At 40.9% G+C, this 17946-nt stretch overlaps 1 protein-coding gene across 9 annotated transcripts in view; it reads right to left on the bottom strand.

Moving 5' to 3' along the window:
• MBNL2 (muscleblind like splicing regulator 2) overlaps window positions 1-17946 on the bottom strand; it is a 170994-nt gene that overhangs the window by 41529 nt on the left and 111519 nt on the right. For 8 of the 9 annotated variants that reach the window (XM_028837222.2, XM_028837220.2, XM_028837224.2 and 5 more), the window contains exons 4-5: window positions 10150-10350; window positions 6363-6626 (exon numbers count right to left, since the gene is read on the bottom strand). In XM_028837222.2, coding sequence (XP_028693055.1) covers window positions 6363-6626; window positions 10150-10350 — 465 coding nt within the window. The remainder of the gene's footprint in view (window positions 1-6362; window positions 6627-10149; window positions 10351-17946) is intronic. The other variant, XM_077973884.1, reaches the window with a different exon arrangement.

Raw genomic sequence — 17946 nt, 5'->3', positions numbered from 1 at the left:
CTGTTTGTCCTTTTAAATAAGGAAATAAAATAATAGCTTTTCTTTCATGAACTGAGTAATTTTGCCATTAGAGTAGCAATACTTTGACTTTATCCAACAGCACCTAGGCTGGTTTCAAATGAGCGTCTCACTTCAACTAAAAACACATGACAGATTCAGTAATTTTCATGTCATTGTCAGAAAGAACCTGGCTTTTGTTCTGAAACTACATTCCTTTGGGTTGTCTTTGACGATGCTGCAAGATCCTCTGACTTATCAGAACTCCAAATTTGGGCACGGTGTAACAATCCAAGAAACTATGGTAACTAACACTGTTGGCATCCACTGCAATAATCTTTATGCAGCTTGAGGAATGTAACCATGAATGTAATGTGAAAATGTATACAAGGGTACACAGAAGAGTACAGCTTTGACTTGAAGAAATGCAGCAGGGAAATGACCTGTTTGTGTAAATGGCCATTTTCCCTCTTATCCCCATCAGCCCAGGTCATCTACCACTGACATATACTAGGTACATTGTTCCTTTAATGACTGAAGTATATATTGGTTGCAGATGTTAGAAATGGTCCATTGAGAAAACAGGCAGATGAAATCAGGGCTCAGCCCTAAGGTCATTATTAGTACCTTGATATGTTGTGTTAATAAGTACAGGCATAGGTTGTTTTATTGCACTTTGTTATATGGTACTTCGCAGATACTTCAGTTTTTTAAAATTGAAGGTTTGTGGCAACCCTATGTTAAGTCTATCAGTGTCATTTTTCCAACAGCATGTGATAACTTTGTGTCTTTGTCACATTTTGGTAATTCTCACAATATCTTAACATTTAATGTTATTATATCTCTTATGATGATTTGTGATCAGTGATGTTTGATGTTACTATTTTAATTGTTTTGGGGCACCATGAACCATGCCGCGAACTTAATTGATAAATGTCATGCATGGTTTGACTGCTCCACTCACTGGCTATCACCCCTCTCTCTCCTTCCTCAGGCCTCCCTATTCTCTGAGACAAAATTATATTGAAATTAGGCAATTAATAACTTTAAATGGCCTCTAAGTGTTCAAGTGAAAGAAAGAGACACACATTATTACTTAAAATACATACTCCATATTGGAGCTAGAAATGATTAAGCTTAGTGAGGAAGGCATATCGAAAGCCAAGATATGCTAAAAGCTACACTTCTTGTGCCAAGGTTATCCATGTTGTGACTGCAAAGGGAAAGTTCTTGAAGGAAATTAAAAGTGCTACTCCAGTGAACATACAAATGATAAGAGAGCAAAATAGCCTTATTGCCGATGTGGAAAAAATTTTAGTGGGCTGGACAGATCTAACCAGCCATAGCATTCCCTTAAACCAATGCCTTATTTATTTATTTATTTATTTATTTATTTATTTATTTATTTTCTTGAGGCAGAGTCTCACTCTGTCACCCAGGCTGGAGTGCAGTGGCACGATCTCAGTTCGCTGCAACCTCTGCCTTCAAAGGTTCAAGCGATTCTCATGCCTCAGCTCTTCGAGTAGCTAGAATGATAGCCGTGTGCCACCATGCCCAGCTAATTTTTGTATTTTTAGTAGAGATGGGGTTTCACCATGTTGGCCAGGCTGGTCTCAAACTCCTGGCTTCCAGTGATCCACCCACCTCTGCCCCACAAAGTGCTGGGATTACAGGCAGGAGCCACTATGCTGGCTGAAAACCTAACTTAGAGCAAGGTCCTGACTCTCCTCAATTCTATGAAGCCTGAAAGGAGAGAGGAAGATACAAAAGAACAGTTGGAAGCTAGCGGAGATTGGTTCACGAGGTTGAAGCAAACAAGCCGTCTCTATAACATAAAAGTGCATGGTGAGCAGCAAGGGCTGATGGAGAAGCTGCAGCAAGTTATTCAGAAAATCTAGCTAAGATCACTGATGAAGGTGGCCACACTAAAGAACAGATGTCAATGTAGACAAAAAAGCCAGATATTGGAAGATGTCAACTAGGACTTTCAGAGCTACAGAGTAGTCAAGACTGGCTTCAAACCTTCAAAGTACAGCAGCCAACTCTTGCTAGAAGCTAATGCAGCTGGTGAATTTAAGTTGAATGCTCATTTACCATTCTGAAAATTCTAGGACCTTTATGAATTATGCTAAATTTACTCTGCCTATGCTCTAGAAATGAAACAACAAAGCCTGGATGACAGTATATGTATTGACAACATGGTTTACTGAATGTTTTAAGCCCACAGTTGAGACCTACTGCTCAGAAAAAAAAGATTTGTTTCAAAATTATTACTGTTCATTGACAATGTACCTCATCACCCAAGGAGTCTGGTGGAGATGTACAAGGAGATTCATGTTGTTTTCATGCCTGCTAACACAACAGCTATTCTGCAGCCCATGGATCAAGGAGTTGAACTGTCAAGTCTTATTAATTAAGAAATAAATTTTGTAGGACCGTAGCTGCAATAGATAGTGATTTCTCTGATGGATCTGGGCAAAGTAAACTGAAAACCTGTAAAGGATTCACCATTCTAGATGCCATTAAGAATATTCATGATTCATGGAAGATCAAAATATCAACATGAACAGGAGTTTGAAAGAAGTTAATTCCAATCCTCGTGGAAGACTTTGAGGGGTTCAAGACTTAAATGGAGAAAGTAACTGCAGATATAATGGAAATAGCAAGAGAACTAGAATTCTTAATAGAAGTAGAGCCTGAAGATGTGAGTGAATTGCTACAATTTCATGATAAAACTTTAATGGCTGAGGAGTTGCTTCATGGAGCAGCAAAGAAAGTAGTTTCTTGAGATGGGTTCTACTCTTGGCTAAGATGCTGTGAACATTGTTGAAATGACACCAAAGGATTTAGCAAAGTGTATAAACTTAGTTGACAAAGTAGCAGCAGGGTTTTAGAGGATTGACTCTAATTTTGAAAGAAGTTCTACTCTGGGCAAAATGCTATCAAGTAACATTGCATGTTACAGAGAAATCTTTCATAAAAGGAAGAGTCAATCAATGTGGGAAAGTTCATTGTTGTCTTATTTTTAAGAAATTACTACAGTCATCACAACTTTCACCAATCACCACCCTGATCAGTCAGCAGCCATCAACATCAAGGCAACATCAAGGCAACATCTTCTACCAGCAAAAATATACGACTCACTAAAACCTCAGATTGTTGGTTAGCATTTTTTAAGCAATATTTTAAAATTAAGGTGTGTATATATTCTTTAGACATAATGTTCTTGCACATTTAATAGACCACAGTATAGTGTAAACATAACTTTTATACGCACTGGGAAACCAAAACATTCATGTGATTTGTTCTATTGTGATACTCGCTTCATTGCAGTGGTCTGGAACCAAACCCACAATATCTTTGTGATATGCTTTTACTTGAAGGACTAATATTTTCATATTATCAGGGCCTCATTCCATACCTCAGTGACCAAGGATAGCCACTGGGACCCAGGCTGAATCAATCACAGCATCCTGTCACTGACCACAGGGACAGCCACCAAAATGATGTTTAACTTCTTCCCCCGCCCCAATATCTAATTTGAGCTGGTATAAAAGACACCATTCTCTCCCTTGTCAAAAGATGTAAGAATGCATCCCTATAGATGTCCAAAGCCTTGATCCCAGGTCCTGTAGAGAAGCTGACCTTAGAGAATGGTGTGGCTATAGTAAGAGAAGTAGGCAAGGGAAAGAAGAGAGTGACCTGGTGGGTCTGAAGTTTCTGAACCCAGGCATTCCTGAGCCCATCTCTACTGAAAATACGAAAATTAGCTAGGCATGGTGGCATGCACCTGTGGTCCCAGCTACTCGGGAGGCTGGTGCCTAAGAATCTCTTGAACCTGGGAAGTAGAGTCCAGTGAGCCAAGATCGTGCCACCGCACTCCAGCCTGGGTGACAGAGCAAGACTCTGTCTCAAAAAACAAACAAATAAAGAAATTGTATGAAAAAATATGTTCTTAGTGCCCATCAATCAACACACCAATTATGATAAGTTGGAGCTGGCCTAAAATAATGATTACAATGAAAAAAATCTTACTTCTTATGGGCTGAGATCCTCACTAGGTGGATAGTAGAATGGATTCCACATTGGCAAAATGTGTCAGGGGCCTCATTTGTGCTCTAAAAGAATTCCTTTTTTATCAGCCTTAAGTGATCAGTTTACTCCCCTCCTTCCCATTCCCAATTAAAATGAGTTTTGGAAACTACCCTTTTACTAGAACAAAAAAGGGGAGAATTTCTCTATTTTTTATTGACCCTCTTGTGTAGATACATACATCTCCACATATATAGGAATTCACACTCAGAAAAATCAGCATTATGTCCAATAACATAAGCATGAGAAGGACAAGAGGAAAGGACACTAAATGGACAAGAAAAGGACTCAGAGATTAAACAAAAACAGTGATTTAGATGAAGCGCCCTGTGCTCAAGGTGCATGGAAATAAGCAGCTCAGATTGGAAAGGTCTCTATAACCACATGCTCCGCACCCAGTGGTGATTACCTCAGGGCAGACGTTGCCTTTCTTGCTGTATCCCTATCACTGATTGCAGGTCCGTGCCTTAATAAACATTTGTGCAAACAATGTTGAGTAATGGTGAACTTGTTTGTGTGACAGCTACCCTTCCATTTTAATCAGTAATCAGTGTATGAGGTGGTGGTTGCTAGCTAGAACAAGGTGTTTTCAAACTGTACTTTTCATCTCTGCAGTCATAGCTCTCCTTCTTGAGGGAGGACTGACCACTGAGTCCTTCATGCCTTCTGGACCCGATTAAGCATTTCTATCATGTCATTGAGGAGCATTTTATTGCTCTCAGTTACTAACTCCAAACTCCTTGAGGGCAAGGAAACCTGCCTGATTTATTTATTCTACCCAGCAAGTGCCAGATGCATGGTCTCATTAAATTTTTTGAAAGAATGAATGCATAGTGCCTATCACATATTAACACAGACTTCTGATAAGCCAGAGAGCTCGCGTGAAAACAAATTAATTAGAAACTTCTGCAACCTGATGCAGAGGTTCTCAAGCTTTGTGGTGCATTGGAATCACCTGGGAGCTTTTAAAAAATGCCACTGTCACCAGGTGTGGAAGCTCGTACCTGTAATCTCAACACGTTGGGAGGTAAAGATGTGAGAATTGCTTGATCCCAGGAGTTTGAGACTAGCCTGGACAACATGGCAAGACCCTGTCTCTACAAAAAAATTTAGAACTTAGATGGGCCTGCACCCAGCTACTCAGGAGGCTGAGGTGGAAGCATCACTTGAGCCCAGGAGTTTAAAGCTACAGTGACCCCTGATCATTCCACTGCACTCCAGCCTGGATGACAGACCCTGTCTTTAAAAAAAAAAAAAAAAAGTCACTGCTCAGGCCACACCAGACCAATTAAATAAGAAAATAAGAAACTTCAGGGAAAGGGACAGATGTCAGGTCAGACCCTTCAGGTTGTTCCAAAATGTAGCCAAGTTTGATAAGCAGTGTCTAGGCAGGTGCTTCTCAAATGTTAATGTGCATACGAAACACCTGGGGGATGTTTTACAATTTAAATTCTGATTCCCTGAGGTCTGGGGCGAGGCTGAGGATTCTGGAGGCTCCACAGGCTTCTGGGTGATCCTAATAATGGTGCATCTGGTCTCTAAGGGACAGTTAGGCTCCCTGAGATTCTGAGCAGCCTCCCAGGCCATGATAATGATGTACTGCTGGTCTCTAACGACAGTAGGTGACTCAGGGAAGCAAGCCTAGGTCACAGGTCTTTTTTTTTTTTTTTTTTTTTCTGCATCAGCCAGGATGGCTCCACTTTCATCTGTTTCATTCATTGCTATTCTGCATAAAATCTCACTGCGGTGGAGAATGTGACCAGCACTGCCCTTGTGATAAGTGCAAGAAGAGGAGAGAATGGGAGTAGCGAAAAGCCAGATCACTCGCTGGGCTTCTCTTAGGCCACAGCTGTCCTCCGCCGCTGCTCCAAGGAGCTGGTTGCCTCCTGGTGCTCAGGTGCAGAAATGCGCCTTTCTTTCCTCTCTCTGAAGCGGTGCCCACCTTCGTGTTCATTACAAGGCCCTGAGCCTCTCTTAAGAAGACCCTAAGTGAGCACACTCAATCTCCGCTGCCCTGGGAGTGGGGAACGGAGCTCAGGGACCCCAGGACTTTCCCTGCACCTGAGGGATTTACTTATTGTGCTGAAGAAGGGCAGGAGGGGAAAACAAAACAAAACAAAAAGGGGGAAAACAACAGCAAAACTTAGGCAGCGGAGCAGCAGGAATAGCAGCCTTCCATGTTTCCCGAGTGTTGGGAAGAACATCCAAGTCCCAGCCCGGAGCGGCCTCCGCAGAGGCGCCAGGGTGCAGGGGCGGCGGGCGGCCGCACTTACCATGACTGTGGCCGCGGCCGCGGCTGCCTGGGCGGCCACCGCAGCTTGGTTGGCTTGGTGCTGCGCAGCTTTGATTTTGGCCTGCAAGTGTGCAGGAGGGTGAAAATATTTGCATTTCTCCCTCATGCAACGCCCCTTTATGTAATCCATACAAACGGTTACGGTGTTGTCACTTGTGTCGATCATGGTGCTGTCTGCGGGGTGTGCAAAGCGGCAGTCGGTCTCTCCCCGGGCACAGTTTCCTCGCTGGAACTCCCTGCATACCTAAGACAGGGAATAAGAGCCGCGCTGCAGAGGCAAGCCTGAGCCCAGGCGCCCCTGCGGCCCCGGCCACCGTGGGAGGAGCAGAGGCTGCCTCGCTTTCAATGGTGGCTCTTGAACCACTGATAAGAAAAGACTGATTATCCAGAACCCAGGTAACCACAATCTCTGAGACACTCATTTGAGTTTTGTTTTACCCCCTTTTCTAGGGTGAAAATCTATATTGAGAAAATAATCCGAAATCTGCAGTTCAGCTAAAATAACAAAGGAAAAGCAACAAGGCCTCCATTGTCCCTGGGTGGCATATTATGCAGCTATCTATCTATCTATCTATCTATCTGTCTGTCTATCCATCCATCCATGTATCTATCATCTGTCATCTATCTATTTATCCATGCATCCATTCCTTTATCTATCATCTACCATCAATCTATCCAATCATCTATCCATCTGTTCATTCATCCATCATCTATTATCTATCATCTATCAATCTATCCATCTATTATCTATTATTCATCTATCCATCCACCCATCCATCCATCCATCCATCCATCCATCTATTATCTGTTAATCGATCATTATTTTAATGGTAAAAACTGCAATTACTAATGTTATCTACCATTTATCTACCTACCATCCATCCATCCATCCATCTATCCATCCATCATCCATCCATCCATCATCTGTCCATCCAGCCATCATCTATCATCTACTTATCTATCTAAAATCTATCAATTAATTAATCATCTATCTAATCTAGTTACCTGTGTATATACTTGCTTACCTACCAATAATCTATTGTCTACCAATCACCTATAATCTATCTACCTCTCTCTATATCTTCAATCTCCTACTCGGATGACAATTCTGAGAATGCTATAGGTTTTTTTGTGTGTGTGGAGGGATAATTTCACCATCGATCAAGCTACCAGGTCATAGCTGTACAAAAAGAATCAGGGAAAATGACGACAAACATGTTCCTCCTCTCTCTGAGGAGGTGGGGTGGGGTGAATCTGAACATTCCTGTTTCCCACTCCTTCTCCCCTGCTCTACAAAGATAACATAATCATAAATCAGAAGAACAATATCTAAGACACCAAAATTTTCATTTTTAAGGTCACTATACTATTTTTGACAGCACAGAAAAGAAAAAAAAAGACAAAAGAGAGAAATATGGCAAGAGATATAGAGAAAGAAATGTAGGGAAATAGTTTATTTTTAAAATTCTTTAATGCTAAATTATCCTGAAATCTCAAGTAACTAGGATTCTCCACCCCTGAGAATTCTGGTGGATCAAGATTTTACTGTGTGAAAAAATATTTCTTTAGAATTTGAAGAGTATTCTTAATTATTCCCTGAATATAGATAACATGAAATAGCATACATAACATATGTATATTGCTTGTATAATTCTTCTCTGTTTATAAATATTAGCAGGAAATAATTATGCATAGAATTGTAAGTTATTTCTTTTTAGGCTCCAATTCCAAATTGGATATGTAAGTGATCATCATGTTGATCATTAGTGATGTTATATGAAGGGCCCCTGACATGAAATTCAAGTATTGTGAATGTCAGACAAACTTAGGAAATACTGACCAGTTACCAGGCCAGGTTGAAGGTAACAGCATGAATCACCAGATTGTTAATTGTTTCCTCCTACTTGGATATTAGCCAACATTCTATCTTTAGTTCATAAAATGCACAAAATAAAAAAGCACTAAGATGTTCCCACAGATTCTGAGCAAGCCTTCCTCCATCAGTGGAATGACTTCTGTCTGATAGCATCATAAGTGTGGACCAGCCCTCAAGCTCCTACCAAGGTGCTCTGTGTGCAGCTCACTTAATTCCTGGTTTGAAATGAACCAAAAGTCGCTCTGCTAAAATCATTGTGATTCATTTTTACATGCCTTTGTCTACCAGCCCTGTTGGGAAGGACTATTTGTTCCCAATTCCGCTGATTTAATTTGTTTTCTAAAATAGAGTCACATGCTGAACACAAAAGCTCCGTGGGTCCAGCAGGTGGAGCCCAAAACACTTTTCCAGTCCTGTGAAAGGTCTATACAGTAATTGACAAGGATAGGCTGGATCTTTTCAAAATAGTAACAATTAGAGTTTCATTCTCTTCATCTGGGCATCCAGATGGAAACTAAATTAAAAAATAAATATCCTATAAAATATTTGCAGTTTGAAATTCTGAGTTTTAAAACTTTCACAGGTTATTAGGCAGCCACATTTTATTGCCCTCAAAGTTCATTGGGTTAATATTTAAACAAATACACATTGAAAGAACATTCTCTAATAATCCCACTAACAGAAAGCACTGTGTATTTACGTCCTAACCGGATGCGTCACCTAACACCTTTAATCAGTAATGAAATTAAAGGAGCTCTCTGAAAAATCTATGAGAATTTTATACACCCTTATAAAATGCTGTAGTGAATATCACAGGGATATAGCAGTAAGATAGATGAGTTCTACAGCTCTGATTAAAGAGAAATTTTACCTAACAAAGTACAGGAGGTTTAGTTTGATTCATAACTTAAGAATGTTTTTTTATACATAGGAACTTGTTTTCTTGAATGTTATAGAACAATTGAGGTTAAAGAAAAATCTCAATTAATAACTAAATTTATGGGCCGGGTGTGGTGGCTCATGCCTGTAATCCCAGCACTTTGGGAGGCCAAGGCTGGTGAATCACCTGAGATTGGGAGTTCGAGACTAGCCTGACCAACATGGAGAAACCCTGTCTCTACTAAAAATACAAAATTGGCCAAGCATGGTGGCACATGCCTATAATCCCAGCTACTTGGGAGGTTGAGGCAGGAGAATCACTTGAACCTGGGCAGAGGAGGTTGTGGTGAGCCGAGATTGGGCCATTGCACTCCAGCCTGGGCAACAAGAGCAAAACTCTGTCTCAAAACAAAACAAAACAAAAAACTAAATTTACTTATCCTCCAATTTCCCCTGTTTAGCAACAACACAATCAGAACTAATATGCCAGAACATACTAGAGCAGCCATGCTTGTTCTTGAGATATTGAAATATGATCATACCAGCTGGTAAATAGGTGTAGTCCCACTTCCTCCCACCACTCTCCCTGGGTGTCCTTGGCTGTCCTGGTTGCTGGGCTCCTGCCCACCAGTTTCCAGAACTTTCCAGGGTCTTGCAAGGGTTAGATCTTGACATGAGGAGGCCTTCAGGACCTGGAGCCATCTGTATAGGCTGCATCATGATTGAGTCACTGTTCCATTGATTGTTTAATGTTTTTCCCTTAAACGCATATTCCATGCAGCTGATTTTTGTTTGTGTTAAAACTAGTCTTTTCCATAGACTAATTTCCTTTATACTTGGCCTTAACTTCAAACCATAGAGTTATAAATGCATGGGTTTTAGGTGAGAGTTTATGTGTGTGTGTTTACATGGCTGTTTTGCAGGACTGAATTAACATCTTACAAGCAATCACTTATACAGAAGTATACTTCTACCACAAATGCATCTCAAAACACAAATAGAATTGAAGTACCTCCAGTTTGTCAGTCCTGAGAAGTTTCTGAGTTGCAGTTGAGCCCGGGACAGTGACCGGTGGACTTCCGGGAACAATAACAGGTGTGGTGGGCAGAATTTCCGTTGGGACTAACCCAACTCCAGGGGTTACAGGTGCTAGGTAAGGAGCAAAGCTAATAGCTGTATTTGTCCCTATCGCGGGACCTACAGGAAAAGTGGGCTGTTAAAGGAAGACAACACAGGAGAAAGAGTTCTTTAGAATTAAACTTTAAAAAATTACCAGGAAATGTCATTTAAGCAAAATGTATTCATCATATACTCTTTACGTTAGTTGTATAGCTCAATGCTGACCTGTAATAAAAATGAAATCTATGTAGACCCTCTCTTCCCCAAACCATATAGAAATGTGAGCGAACATCATAAAAAACCTCTAGTTACAGGAACTAGATTAAGCTTTTGTCCCTATGAAAGTGTTCTCAACAAAAGAAAATAATTTCGACTCCAATTACTCAACATTCTAAACTATTAAATGTTATAACACTAAGGTAGTAAAAGCTATAGAATACCAACTAATAATCTTTGATTTATTCTACATGTTTCTCAAAGGGAGAGGAGTCACGAAACCCTTTGATTACAGGCTGATTTTCAAGTTGGCCAAGTCTATGCATTTTCAAACAGTGGGGTTACTTGCAATTTTATTTTGCCCAGACTTATCAGTATGTTTCCATATTCCATCACTAGCATGTATATTCCCAAAATTCAAATGTAGTTTTCAAATAAACCTACAATTTTTTGCCCTAGTTCAACTACATCTAGATCCAGTCAGTCTTCCCTTCCTGAAAGATTTTCTGGAAGAGTTTTTTAATCAAACAATTTTTTGATTGGCCATTAAAAGTTGGTTTGGTTTTCTAGGTCACAAAATCAACACAGCAGTGACAAGAGCATACAGAACCTTATTAAATTTGTTCTCTGACCCTATATTCCTCATCTAGGAAAAAAAAGAAATATGCTAGTGGGTTGACGTGATGATTAGTTTTAAAAGCTCCACCTAATAATATGTAAATAATTCTGCCTTTTAGAAAGGAAATAATGTACATTTAAGAGAACAAACCTTGTTAAGTAATTTAAAATGCTGAAGATTTTTCTTAGAATAAATTGTACACCAAATTGGACCTGAATGCTTCTTTTCGTTTGTTTGGTTGGTTGTTAATTACAGATGATTTTTAACCTATTTGATTTCAGATATTTGCAATTACATATTAATGCAATTTTTTAACACTGAACTTTACTGTTGCTTGTCACACTTTTAACGTTGAACTATGCTGTGTCATGCTTGTTCTCTGTTTCTACATTGTGGGTGACATTTTTCTTGTCTATTTATGACTGGATGAATTATTTAACATATGGGAAAAATAACAACCTACGTTTAGTAAACATACTTTTTCTTTATAGCAGTAACAGAAAAATATTTCTTAGGAAAAGTCATGATAGAAAAGAGTAAATTATTGATAGTTTGTGCAGGCATTTATCAGATAGGCAGGAGAGCCTATTTTCAAAGTGGCTAGAAGGGGTAGTTCTAGTGGTCTTAGAGGGGTCCTGGCTCAGTACTCCCGCAAGGAGCTCTTAGATCTTTATGGCTCCGACGTAAAATCCATTTTGGGAGAAAGTTGCAACATGAGGTCTGAATGTGGGAAATAGATGGCAGTTAGGATTTTTTTCTTCCTTGACTGTCAACAAACATTTATATGTGTATGTTACTCACTGAGTCATAATTATAGAAAGTTATGATTTTCAGTAACTGTAGCTTTTATAATTTAGTACTACTGGAGAAAAAGCCAAGTGATTTAAATGGTCTAAGGACTATGTAATGTTAGGATTTTTAAAAAGAATCAATTCTGAAAGGTCATAAATCACAGCACATCAGTGATTCAGTGGACCAGCTCTGTCAGAAATGCCTGGGGGAGATTTTACAAATAGAGAGAAATTCTGACCCAATAGATCTAGGCTGAGACCTTGATATTTGAATTTTAGAAATTTTACTAGATGATCTGATGCGTCGCCAAATTTGAGGACCATTGTCATATGTGAGGAGTGAAAATAGTATTAAAAAACTTGCAGTAAATATGTAATTTAACCCAGAGACTAATTATCAACATAAACATTTAGATAAAAGAGCCCTCCCCCATACTTCCATTTTCATTTTCTCTGGAAGCAAATTCTTATCCCTCCCAGACCACAGATCATTTGAAGCCAGGGTTAGTGTGGTACCATAAATACGGGTTGTACTTTGCCTTGTCGACAGGATTGAGAACCTCAAAACTCATTTCCCGAAACCATTTGGGTATCGACAAATATATTCCAATTAGCTAACTTTTGCCTTCAAAAATCTATGTTACTTGTTCATCTGATTTCATAGTCTAAAATGAGAGTTCCAGTATGTTTTATTGATGATGGCAATAACATAGTTCACAGAGAAATAGTATTATTTTAAAGTAAAACCATAGATTTTAGACTCAGAGAGACCTGAATTCAAATCTAGTGGTCTGACACTTACTACCTTTTAACCTGAGGAGGAACTTAACCTCTCTGGGCTTTCAGTTTCTTATCTGCAATGAGGAAGTGAAACTACTTAGCTGGAAGCGTTGGGCAGAACAAGGTGTTATTGCGCTCCTATTTCCCATGGTCAGAACTCAATAAAAAGCAGCTCTCATTACTACTGTAAAAATCAATGTTGATCAAGGGTTTTTTGGCCTCAAATTATCTAACAGTTCTACAACAGGGATGTAATGAGCATAGCAGTACAGTAAGGGTATGAAAGTGAGTAAAATTATAGCAAAAATTTTCTCTTTCCTTTTGAAATGTGGACTGAAAAAAATATTTTCTGTCACATGAAACTGAAAGTTGCAAGTTCACAGGCCTTACGAAGACGCAGTAGGATATGTTCCTTTTTGATGTAGCGTGTTTTTCATTGAAATTGATTAGTTAAAATATATAGTTACGGTGATTTGCAGAGAGGCTCACTCCGTGTTAATATTATTGTGGATAATAATGCTTTACATCTGTGAAAGGTTCTGGTCGTTCTCAAGGCATTCTCACACTTGTCTTCTTTAATCTTCTCAAATCCATGAGAAGCAAGTGCGGCAGCAAGAATTGCCCAGCCTTCCAGGTGAAAACAATTTAGAGGAGAGACACTAAATGGATAACCCAAGGTCAATGCTTCAAGGCAAAGTCAAGGCAGAACACCCGGGACTCCTGGCCCCTAGTCTGAGGCCGTGTCCAGCCTTTTGCGATTACTAGATTTTGTTGGTTACTTCTTAAAACAAAAGACGAAAAGCAGCCCCCTCCAAATCAGTTGCCCGTATGTTTCTGGAGCGAATGCAGAGAGCGTTGGTGGAGAGTTGCACAGGAACGTGTCCCACAGTCAGCCTGGGCCGTCTGCAGACAGGAGGTGTGGGGCCTGCTGCCTTGGAAAAGTGGTTCTCAGATCCTGAATTCAAATTAAACTCCTGAGGTATGATCTCGGCCAACAACGGATCCCGGTGTCTGAGTTTGGTTCTCAGCCGGCGGCTGAGAAAAGAGAAGGGCAGCACCTTCCAATGATTCTGTTCCTGGAAGCGTACCAACTACAGCTTGGGAGAATTAGCCCTGCAGTTTCTGCAGAAGTGCTGTTGCCAGGCTGTCTGAGACAGGATCCATTTGGTCCACGTCATCTCTCAGCTCAAAGGCACAGCTAAAGAGGCCAGAGGACAAGATTCGCGGGAAGCCTTCTTGAAGAAAATCGCTTCTGAAATGCTGGTCTTGCGATTTCCTGCCCCTGTTCTCCACTCCACCTTCCTGTGTTTCTCTCCGCAGTCTTCCATGCCCTGCTCTCCTTTCCAGGACATCAGGTCCAGGTTCAAAGATGACGAACACACCCACCCACACTCACGCACACTCAACTACACAATACGTACTCACACAACACACACTCATACACACCCACAACACACTCCCATACACTCACAACACACGTACACTCACACACAACACGCTCATATACACAACACATTCTCATACAACACACTCCCATACACTCACACATACACTCAACACACATACACAACGCATGTACACTCACACACACTCAAAACACACCCACAGACACACCACATGCACACTCATATACTCGAAACACACAACACACTCATGTACACTCACATATACACACTATACACTCAGATACACATATACTCACGTATACTCACATACTCAAAACATACACACAACACACATACACTTACACACACTTGTACTCTCACACCACACTCACAACACACTCATGTACACTCACATACACTCACACCCACATACACACAATACACACAAAAACTCATACACACACAACACTCATGTACACTTATACACTCACAACATACAACACACATTACATACACACACACAACACATACAACACACCTACACCTCCCACACACATACAAAACACTCATGTACACTCACACCCACATACATTCTCACAACACACATACACACTCATGTACACTCACATATACTCACTACACACAATACACACACACAACCACACTCGTACACTCATATACACTATGAACACAACACAGTCACATACACTTGCATACACTCAATACACCACCCTCGTACACTGACATACACTCACAACACACACGTTCACACCCAACACTCATACACTCACGCAATACACACACAACACACACACTTGTACCCTCACACACTATACACTCACATAACACACTCGTGTACACACAAAACACATGTACACTCACAATACATACACCACACATGTACGCACATACACTACACATACACAACACACTCGTACACTCACACACACTGTATACACTCAACACACTAATATACACTCACAATATACTCACGTACACACATACATGCAGTACACACATCCACAATGCACTGATGTACATTCACACACACTATACACATACAACATATGTACACTCACATACACACACCAAGACACATTCATGTATACTCATACACACCCACAACACACAACACTCATGTACACTCACACACAACACACATATGATCATACATACAAAACACACTCATGTACACTCATACACTCACATTCACATATGTTCATACACACAATATCCTCATGTACACTTACACTATAACACGCTACACACACAGCACTCCACACTCTCAGTATACACAACACACTCATGTACTCACACTCATAACACACTACACACACAGGACACTCATGCACACAACAAACTCATGTACACTCACATATACTCACAACACATTCATACACCACACGTAATACATTCACTACACACAACACACATACACTCACAATACACATGCAACACACACTACAGACAACACACATGCACTCACAACACACTTGCACACATTTATACACTCACTACACATATACACACTTGCACACTCACTACACACACGTACTCACAACACACTCACGCACACATGCACATTCTTTGCTATTTTGTAGCAGCAACGGGGCTTAGCCAAGGGCCTGAGGTATTTCATGGCTCAAAAGTCCAGTCAATAGGCAAGAATGCCGTCGTCTCACTCTTTTAGAACGTGTCTGCTTTAAAGGGTAGGTGCCTGGCACTCACGCTAAAAGGCTGACACATGGCGTCTCCTAAGCCTCCTCCCTCTACTGCCAGAAGCAGCTCCAGAGGGCACAAGACTCAAGCAAGACTTGTCCCTTCGGGGTTCTTCCATCTCCATCCTCCCAAAGGTAGCTCACGCTTGCTTCTTTATCTTGAGTGCACATATAAAGGCTGTGCACGCTCTGGAAAGGGAAGGGGGAAGAATTCCTGTCCTCTCCTATCAGGAATTGGGGAGAGAAAAGCTGCTAGGAGGAATAAATGAAGGGGACTTTTCAAGCATTGTGAATTTGAGGCAGAAGGGTTGTAAGGGGAGAGAATGCCTTGAATTTTCATTCCCTTAATAAATATTTATTGGTGCAGACATGGTGCCAGAACACTGCGTACATTGATTGAACTGAAGCCCTAATAAGAAAGAAGAAAACAAACAAAATTACAGTTCGTTTGTGTGGATAAGCAGAAAGGGAGGAGGGCTCGCTGGTAGAGAATGCTGGGGGTTGCATGTGGGTTGCAGGGGTGGACCTGGAGTCCTTATGAATGAGGTGATTAATGTGTGAAAAGCACTAGGACATGGACAGGCCAGCAAAGGCAGAGGCTGGGACACGCACAAGCTGTGCGTGTTCACCCAGCAATGTAAGCAGGGTCATGACCAGATCGCAAAAGCCATAGGTCATGATCAAGGTCAGAGTTTCGGCTTTGTCCCAGTAAGATGGGAAAGCATGGAGGGGCACATAAGGGAGTGATAGGATGCTGTTTATGTTTTAAAAAGATTCCTCTGGTTGTTGTCTATGGGATATAACGGAGTAAGGCAAGAGTGGATATTGATAGATTAGGAAGTAAATGCTTTTATGATATTGTGATAAAAGGTTGATGGTGGCTCAGAAGAGGGAACTGAGATGTAGGGGAGTGGATAGGATTCAGGGCAGATATGACAGGACTTGCTGATGAACTGGATGTCAGTGAGTCACCTATACTCTACTGGGTCACTAATTCATTTCTGAGACTGAATTAATTTGTTTATAGAGTTGATAATTTTGAAACATGTCACACTTTTTATTCTAATACTTCCAGTGATTTCAGGAAAGAGTCTGCTAGGTTTTGGTTTTAGATTGCCAGTTGAGAGTACCATTTATTCAAATGGGAAGAATTTGATTTTGAACGTGTCAGGTTCCTTTAAGAAATTTAAAGGTGAGACCAGTAGAAAGGTGGATATAAAAGCCTGGAGCTCAGAGGAGAGGTTGGGCTGGATAAATACATTTGGGGGTCCTCAGTCTGTAGATGATTGACAGATTCAGGAATGGATGAGACCACAAGGGAGAGGGTAGATGGAAAGAAATATCCAGCTCTTGGAACCTCAACATACAGAAGAGGAACATGGTGGGCAAAGGAGATGGAGGAAGGAGTGTTTAACAAAGGAGAGATTGGTTACATGACTTGAGTACTGCTGAGAGGTAAAATAAATTGTCTTAGTCTATTCTGGCTGCTTATAACAAAATACCATAAACTGGGTGGCTTATAAACAACAGAACTGAATTTCTCACAGTTCTGGAAGTTGGAAGGCCCCAGATCAAGGTGCCGGCAGATTTGATGTCTGATGAGGACCATCTCCCTGGTTCATAGACAGTGCCTTCTTGCTGTGTCCACACATGGCGGGAAGGTGAGGGGTCTCTCCCATGTCTCTTCTTATAAGGGCACTGATTCCATTCATGAGGGCTCCACCCTCAGGATCTAATCGCCTCCCATACGCCCTTGGAGGTTAGGATTCAACATGAATTTTGGTGGGACACAAACATTCAGACCATAGCAACAATAAGGCAAAAAGTGACCATTGGTTTGGTAATATGGAGGACACTGGTGAGAGATTGCAGGGGAATGGGTTCAGGAGTGGACAGAAGAAGGAGGGAATGGAAGAAATATCCACAGTGCTGTAAAGAAGCTTCGTTCGTGAGACCTAAAATGGAATGATACTTGAGACTCTCTTTATCAATTGACTTGTCTTATGCAGTTTTTGCATCTATTATTTTCCGGTAACTGCTGTAAACAGCTTCAAATTACTATAAACCCATTGGCTTAGAACAACACACATTTATCCCTTTACAGTCCTGGAGACCAGAAGTTCTAAGTTGGTTTCACTGGGCCAAAATCAAGGTGTTGGCAGGACCTGCGCTCCCTCCAGA

This window comes from Macaca mulatta, chromosome 17, assembly GCF_049350105.2.
Source record: "Macaca mulatta isolate MMU2019108-1 chromosome 17, T2T-MMU8v2.0, whole genome shotgun sequence".
NCBI lineage: Eukaryota > Metazoa > Chordata > Mammalia > Primates > Cercopithecidae > Macaca > Macaca mulatta.
The sequence above is the reverse complement of the archived record's forward strand: the minus strand, read 5'-3'. Positions and strand labels throughout refer to the sequence as shown.